The sequence below is a fragment of the Suricata suricatta genome, chromosome 1 (genome assembly GCF_006229205.1).
Source record: "Suricata suricatta isolate VVHF042 chromosome 1, meerkat_22Aug2017_6uvM2_HiC, whole genome shotgun sequence".
NCBI lineage: Eukaryota > Metazoa > Chordata > Mammalia > Carnivora > Herpestidae > Suricata > Suricata suricatta.
In genome coordinates this window covers 126,302,701-126,311,462 of record NC_043700.1, presented here as the reverse complement: position 1 = coordinate 126,311,462, position 8,762 = coordinate 126,302,701, and the positions used below count along the sequence as shown (strand labels likewise).

The following is an 8,762-nucleotide window of genomic DNA, read 5'->3' as shown; positions in this document are numbered from 1 at the left end:
CCCTCTCATGCTTTGTCTCTCTCTGTATCAAAAATAAATAAAAACATTTAAAAAAATTAAAAAAAAATAAATAAAATAAAATGAACAACTCGGGCAACCACAGATCTTGGTGGGAATGCAAACTGGTGCAGCCACTCTGGAAAACAGTATGGAGGTTCCTCAAAAAGTTAAAAATAGAACTACACTGGGGCGCCTGGGTGGCTCAGTCGGTTAAGTCTCCGGCTTTGGCTCAGGTCAGATCTCACGTTCGTGGGTTCGAGCCCCGCGTCGGGCTCTGTGCTGACAGCTAGCTCAGAGCCTGGAGCCTGCTTCAGATTCTGTGTCTCCTTCTCTCTCTGCCTCTCCCCCTCTCATGCTCTGTCTCTCTCTGTATCAAAAATAAATAAAACATTTAAAAAATTTAAAAAAAATCGTTGTTAAAAAAAATAGAACTACATTAAGACCCAGCAATTGCACTGCTATGTACCTATCCAAGGAATGCAGGAGTTTTGCTTTGAAGGGGCACATGCACCCCAATACTTATAGCAGTGCTATCGACAATAGCCAAAGTATGGAAAGAGCCCAAATGTCCACTGACTGATGAATGAATAAAGAAGACGTGGTATATACAGACAGTGGAATATTACTTGGTGATCAAAAAGAATGAAATCTTGCCATTTGCAACAATGTGAGTAGAACTAGAGTATATTATGCTAAGTGAAATAATTAAATCAGAGAAAGACAAATATCACATGATTTCACTCATATGTGGAATTTAAGATACAAAACAGATGAGCATAAGGGAAGGGAAGCAAAAAGAAGATAAAAACAGAGAGGGAGACAAATCATAAGAGACTTTTAAATACAGAGAACAACGTGAGGATTGCTGGAAGGCGGCGTGGGGTGAGGTGAAGGGGTAGAGGGTGACGGTCACTAAAGAAAACACCTGCTAGGCTGAGCACTGGGTGTTGGAAGCGATGAGTCACTAAACTTTATTCCTGAAATTATTATTGCCCCATATGTTATCTAACTTGGATTTAAGTTTAAGAAATTAAAAAAAAAATTTAGAGTTGGACAATTAACTGACAGCCACCCAGGCACCCCAGCAGTTTGTTTTAAAATCCACATGAAGGAAACACATAATAAACAACAGCTACTATTATTATCATCACCATTGCTATTACTGTCCACTTCACGAGCCCAGTACAGACCTATATTCTGATACGGAATGGTGAGAGTCTGCTCCAGATTCCAGGACAAGGTGTAGAGATACAGGCAGAGCGGCATCATCCCCAGGGCAGCCACGGTGGAGCAGGTCGTCATCGTGATGCTGAAAGTGACATTAAAATGGGGCGTAAGAGGAAGAGTTTGAAAAGATGAAGTGCTGACCAAAAGCGACTCCCAGGACATGCCTTAGAGATCGCATGGGTGAGTTACTTGAAGCTCACTCCTATCTTATTATTCAACAAATGATGGGTGCATTTGTGGTCTAGAAAAACATTTCCAGCAGATTTGATGTTCATCAATTAACTCCTGTTTACCTGAGAATCTACTTGTTCTAAATGTTCTGCTAGGTCCTAAAGGGTTTTTTTCTCTATAGAGTTTTTTCTATTGAGATATAATTCATAGACCATAAAATCCATTGTTTTAAAGTGTTTTTAGTATATTCACAAGTATGTACAAAAACATCATCTACTTCTATAATTTTCTCATCGCCCCAAAAAGGAGCCCCACCCCACTAGCCATCACTCCTCATTCTCTTCTCCTAGCCACTGGCAACCAGTAATCCACTTCCCATCTTTATAGGGTTTCCCATTCTGGACATTTCATATGAATACAATCATACAATATGTGGCCTTTTTTGTGTGTCTGGCTTCTTTCACTTCACATTCTGTTTTTGAGCTTCATCCACATTTTTGCACATATCAATGTGTCATTTACTTTTTATGATTGAATCATATTCCATTGCGTGGACAGACCACATTATTTCTGCCTTTCCATTAATTGGTAGACATTTGAGGTGTTCCCTCCTTTTGACTATTATGAATAATGCAGCTATGAATATTTGTGCATGATGTTTTGTGCAGACATATGAATTCAATTCTCTCAGGTGTATGCCAGGAGCAGAATTGCTGGATCACAGCGTAATTTTTTGAGGAAAGGCCATTTCCAAAGCAGCTGTACCATGTTACACTCCTGCCATCAATATCTGAAGGCGTTCTGTTAAACACTTTTGCACAAATATCCATGAGGAATATTGGTGTGTAGTTTTCTGTTCCTATAATGTCTTTGTCTAATTTTGCTACTGGGAGATGGGAATAGGGCAAGCTTGCCACAAGGCTAAGTGCCTGCCCAGTGTGAAGAGTTATAAATATCTGTCAGAAGAAGTTATCCAAATACCACATGCCCTAAGTTTCCCACTGGATAGAGAAGGGACCACCTCCTCCCCAACCTGCCATAGCACAGATCCTCAGAGCAAGCTGCACAGGGCCAGAGAAGTTATAAAACCATAGCAAGAAATAATTAACGTGGGATGCTAGACTAAATTAAAAGTTCTCTTTGGGGAGCCTGTGTGGCTCAGTCAGCTGAGCATCCAACTCTTGATTTTGGCTCAGGTCATGGTCCCAGTGTCATAAGATCAAGCCCCGCATCGGGCTTGGCACTGAGCCTGGAGCCTGCTTAGGATTTTCTCTCTCTCCCTCTGCCCCTCTCCCCTACTCACACACACACACACACTCTCTCTCTCTCTCTCTCAAAAAAAAATTCTCTTTGAATTCTAATATTATATAATACCTTGATTAGAAATAGGAATTGAGGTAGAGTGATAAATTACAACAAGAGGTAAGATTTCTAGCCTTCAAAATGGTAGTGTGACTGACAAAAGAAGTGGTCACCTAGCATCGGTCTGAGGGAACATGTTAAGTTAGGGATGGCAATAGGACATCCATATTCTGGGTAGGCAGAGGAAAACTCAGGACCACAGCCGCTGTTAACACCAAACACACAAATCAGGCCATCCTAGGAAGTGAAATGTGGGTGCAGGAGCTGAATGGACTAAATCCAAACAGCCTGACAATAGCCAAGCCACACAACGTCACCAGGAAAACAAATGTGAATGATCAGAACAGAGTTTGGTCTTTGTTGAACCAAGCTGGGATGATTTCTGATAGACAATTGGGTTTGTTTATCTATGTCATTATTGAGATTGTCTCCAAGTGAAAAAGATAACAAAGTTAGTGCTGTGGGTCTGGAGGATTGGCAAGTATATCATATCTAGAGTAAAAATCCTTCAGTTTAGAACCTTTCAAGACTCTGGATCTTGATTACTGTACTTTTATTGCATCCTATGAAATGTTACTGCTTCATAAATTTTTATGTTGTTTCTATTTTTTCTGAATAATAAAGCCTTGTGTTCCAAGTCTCTACACTTCTTACTTGGAGAAAAGGACTTAGTCACACATTAAAATGGGTAGCTCCAGTGCAAGAGGTAAAGCATGCATAATGAGCAACCAGAGGCAGAGGGAGCAGAGCCGTGGAAAGCCATCTCCTGCTTTGGACAGGGGCGAGAGAGGAGCCACCGTGCATGTAGAGAAAGACAGAGAAGCAGGTGGAGGGCTAGGAGATGATCGCTGAAAGCTGAAAAAAGAGAGCCTTCAATTGTCGGCTAAATGCCAACAGTAGATTAAAAAGGATAAGAACCCAAGAAGTCCATTGGCACCATCCAAGCTTCCCCAGCGTTCTGTGCCTCCACGCCAGAACCGTCCTTTCCCCCACTCACCTCTACCCCCAATTCCCAAAACCAAACTTCCTTTTGTCCCCATCTGGGTGATAGAACCAGTGAAAGAATGAATCAGTAAAATTAAAGGAAATAGGTAAATGGAAATGAAAGATACTTCAGGCCAACAAAATATTTTCTAATTGCTGGGGAAAAATGACACAATCTTTCTAAACACACACAAACTGCTTCTAGAAACTGTTAATGCTACTCTATTCAATGAGGTGAAGCAGGGGCACCTGGGTGGCTCAGTCAGTTAAGTGTCTGACTTCAGCTCAGGTCATGATCTCACAGTTCGTGGGTTCAAGCCCCACATCAGGCTCTGTGCTGACAGCTTAGAGCCTGGAGCCTGCTTCGGATTCTGTGTCTCCCTCTCTCTCTGCCCCTCCCCTGCTCACTCACTCTCTGTCTGTCTCCCCCTCTCTCTCTCTCAAAATAAAATAAAGACATTTTTTTAAAATGAGGTGAAAAAAATGGAGCAGCACTTAACACAACCCACGGGGAAAACAAGAGTTTGTCTACCTCAAATCCAGGTCCAGAGAGTCTGGAAACTTTTTAATATTCATTGTTTGAGTTCTCACAGCAGACTGCCCTGCACACAGTACAGTACTGTGTCTGTGGCCCAAATGGCCAAGGGACGGGGAGGTGAATCACCTCCCAGGCCACCAAGCAGAGGAAGGAGACCATCTGCAGGGCTAAGGTCTCCTGCAGGGATAACAAGCAGCCTCCGGCACGTCATCAGGCCTGCACGTCACCACTGTTCTTCCTCATAATACATACCACCGATGTCTCCATCTAATTACTTTGCCTATAAATCATCTGTGATTATTTTGACATTTTCTACCAGAATGTTTATACTCTTGACAAAGCGCCAACCACTTTATTTCAATGATATTAAAAATACTCCTCTGCACTCATTCATTGCTGATAAGCATGCAAAATGAGATACTTTAACAATCTAGAGCAAAATTACACATGGGTTTACCCTTTAACCCAACAATGCTATAGGTTATGGGAATCTATCCCTAGAATGCACTGTCAAAACTATGTAAAGACATGTGTCCAAGGTTATTAGATATATATTCATATACCTTTCTACCTGGAAGTCTCTGGCAGTAGTGTTCCAGGAGAGGAGAAGTAGAAACTGTAAAGCCCCTGGAAGCTTCAGTTTGGAAGCTATAGGGCATCACTTCTGTGTCACTGTATTGGTCAACGTAAGTCACCAGACCAGCTCAAATTCAAGGAATGGGGAGTAGGTGCCCCTGTCTGGATGGGAGGACCAGCCTTACCACATTGCAAAGAAAAGTGCATACAAGAATGGAAGGAATCTGTGGCCATATTTTGCAATCTATCAAACAAATCCTAAAGTATTTGCCATCAAAATAATACCTGGAGTTGGCTTTAAAAAAATCCATTGGGTAAATGGGGATAGGAATGAAATGAGATGGATCGTATGTCAATAATTGCTGAAGCAGGGTGAAGTGTACCAGAGGATTCACCATTCTTTCCACTTTTATATATATTTGAAATTTCTCATAATAAAAAGAGAAGCAAATGTCCCTTCCATCTTTGTGGGAGGTTGTATAGCACTGGTGACTCAGGGGTTTTTTTCTATCATAATTTACATTGCGGGGCTTTGCTGTAAATCTAGTATAATGCATACACTGGCTTGCGGGTATCTAAAGCATCTTCTGCCCACCCCTGGCTTACCTTGGGCTTTTCCTCCCTTGGCAGTGCTGTGTACCTCTCTGCACTTAAAATATTCATTGTTGAGGAAGAGCTCCCATTGCGGTGTAGACATTTTCATTTGCATTACCTCACATACTGTATCCTACACAAGTGCTTGTTTCCCTGTAGATGTGTGGCAGACTGATCAACTGTGAGTTGCTTCAGGGTAAAGACTATATACTGACCTCCCATCCCTAGGACTGGCAGTCTCATGCTGTGGCACATTGGAGGAGTCACTAAACCCTGTATAACTGTATGGGTCAAAGAATGAACCGAAGTGGCAACACGCTGATGCTAGGACAGTGTTCCCTCTGCCTTCCTCGTAAGGTCACATATCTGCAAGTGAACCTTGCAAATCCCTGGTCCCTTTACACTGAATTGCAATGGTAAATATCCCAACTGCGATACAGAGGAACAGAGATTTTCTGTTAGAAAATAACTAAAATCATGCTTTTCCAAGTACAGATGTGAAAAACATTTCGAGGAGCAAATATTTAGCTGATTGGAGCCCTTTTCAGAAATGCACACTTGGGTCATTCACAGGTGATTGTAATTCCCCTCTCCTCTTAGTTCTTTTAGTCTTCTATTTTCTTTTCGGTTTTCTAAGTTTTTCTTTCACACAGTCCTATTTTATTGTTGCTTATTCAATGAAATAGAGGCTTTTTCTTTTCTTTTTTTCTTTTTAAAGCAATCACACAATACACCTTACTCTGTAGTTTGGTTGCTTTTTTTCTCCACTTAATTAATCATAAGTAGCACTTCAGGATAATACATGCACCTTAAACTCATTTACTTAAAGAATGCAGAGTACAGCCATGATCTAAATATGCCATAATTTTTTCAATCACTTCATTGATGATGAACAAATTTCTTTGAGCATTTTTTCATCATAAACAAAATGATAAACATTCTTGTAAGTATTTCCCTTGAAATAATTCTTTTATTTCTGTAGATTCCTCAAAGTGGAATTGCTGCACCAAAAGTTTGGTTTTTTTATTTTTAATAGATACTGCCATTTTATTTTCCAAAAAGACTGTTACATTTCACAATCAGCCCACACTGAATATGATCGATCCCTTTTCATCCACATGAGAATACTGAAAAATGCATCTCGCTGATATTTTGTTATACAGCCGACTCTCCATGCGCTGTGTTTTCTGTCATAGTTCCTGACCTCTTGGATGTCCTCTCTGAGCAGCCTAGCTTGTCTGACTTTTTCTTCTTTACTTGTCGGAGCTCCTTTAAAATTAGAGGATGTATCACCATGTGTAATACAAACAGTGACCTTAGTGCATAGTTTTGACTACACTGTTGGCTTTTGCCATAATAAATAATCAACACTGAGATACTCACATGTGCCCATTTTTTAACGGCTTCTGAGTTTCTCGTCTTGTTGAAGATTTCCTCCTCTCCTGAGAGTATTTGAACATCACCCCCATTTTTTACTTTTTTATAGGCTGATGTTTTGTATTTATATTTTCAGCTCATCTAAAATTTAAATTTTACATGGTGGAGATTAGAGACTAATCTATTGTTTTCTATATTGAGGGGCAAGTATGTTAATACTATTCGTTAAATAAATAATTTCCTACTAAATTCCATGATGCTCATTATGTGTTACATGTCGAAATGTGCTCAAAATGTTTTTTCTAAGCAAATACCAGACTTTTAAATACAGTGTTTTCACAGTGATAGAACAAATACTTCCACATAAATTTTTCTTTTCAAACTTTTCACAGCAGTTCTTGCATGTATTTTATTCTTTATGAAGTTTAAAATTACTTTATCCTGAGCACCTGGGTGGCTCAGTCAGTTAAGCTTCTGACTTCAGCTCAGGTCACGACCTCATGGTTTTTGAGTTCGAGCCCCACATCAGGCCCTCTGCTGTTAGCACAGAGGCCACTCCAGATCCCCTGTTCCCCCCGCCCACGCTGCCCCTCCCCTGCTGTGTTCTCTCTAAAATAAATAAACATTTTTAAGATCTTTAAAAATAAATAAATAAAATTATTTGATCCTATTAAGAATGTTTACTTTGGAGCGCTTGGGGTGGCTTAGTCAGTGAAGAGTCCAACTCTTAAATTCTGCTCAACTCACAATCTCATGGGTTCCTGAGTTCGAGCTCCCGATCTGGTTCTCTGCTGTCAGCACAGAGCTTGCTTCAGATTCTCTGTCCCCTTCTCTTTCTGCCACTCCCCCACTGGTGTTCTCTCTCTCTCTCTCTCTCTCTCTCTCTCTCTCTCTCTCTCTCTCTCTCCTCTCTCTCTTTCTCTTTCTCTCCTCACACACACACACACACACACACACAAATAACTTTTTTTTAAAAAAGAATGTTTACTTTGAGCAAAGATTTCTTCCTAGCTAGAGAACAGGTAAAAGAAGAAAAGCAGTTTCCCACAGCTTTCAAAGCCCCCTATCCACAAAGAAGGTGTTTGGAAAGCTTTTCCAAACTCTTAGCCTTTGATAATGGTACATTTCTTGGCTCTTCATTTTACTAACTCCTGGGAGAAATTCCATATTACATCACTTTAATCTTGAACTTCTGGAGAAGTTGCACAGCATGTTTCCGCTGAGTTGCTTTGGCACGAACAGTAGAAAAGTAAGATTCATGACAGTGGGAAGCAAATGTGAGATTTCTAGCAGACTGATTCCATATCCTTGATTACATAGGTTTCTGCTTCCATCCTTTGCACTACTGTTCAAGCCCATGGTGCTCTGCCTGCTGTCAGAAACACCCGCAGAAGTGTAAACAGTGAGCATGTGTGAGTACAGTAGAAAGTCACACTTTTTGTTTTATTGCCGTTAAATTCCAGTGTATTGTAAATGAAGGATGTAGCTAACTGGGTCTCTTGGCGGTTCGCATATAGGAAAATTGTTGGCAAAAGCTGACCTCAATAAAACAAGATTCCACTTGCACTGAGAAGAATGGCATCACCATCCCCAGACTATTACAGAAAATAATGAGACAGCTTCAGCAAGTCTGGACAAACAGGTAAATCCTGCACCTCCCTTAAAACAAGGAGATTATATATGTGCATTATATTAAAATGCAATGTCTATAAGTATACCATTTTGCCATTGCGTTTAAATTATTCAAATGCTGTTTTAGTATCAAACTAATAAAATTAGGAATTCTGACACTCAAAACCATGAGAGCACACACTTGCTTTTCCATTAGAAAAAACTTAAAAACCACTGGCCAAGCAGATGGACACGAGTGCACTATCATATCAGGCCAAGAGAGCCGGCCCTAGAGAAGAGTTCAGGTTTCCGCCCCCAGATA

General features: G+C 40.6%; 1 protein-coding gene across 3 annotated transcripts in view; it reads right to left on the bottom strand.

Moving 5' to 3' along the window:
• SLC10A6 (solute carrier family 10 member 6) overlaps positions 1–8,762 on the bottom strand; it is a 49,904-nt gene that overhangs the window by 16,046 nt on the left and 25,096 nt on the right. For all 3 annotated transcript variants that reach the window (XR_003910470.1, XM_029943521.1, XM_029943510.1), the window contains one exon: positions 1,191–1,309. Coding sequence is in view for 2 of the 3 variants with exons in the window: in XM_029943521.1 (XP_029799381.1) it covers positions 1,191–1,309 (119 nt within the window). In the remaining variant the exon portion in view is untranslated. The remainder of the gene's footprint in view (positions 1–1,190; positions 1,310–8,762) is intronic.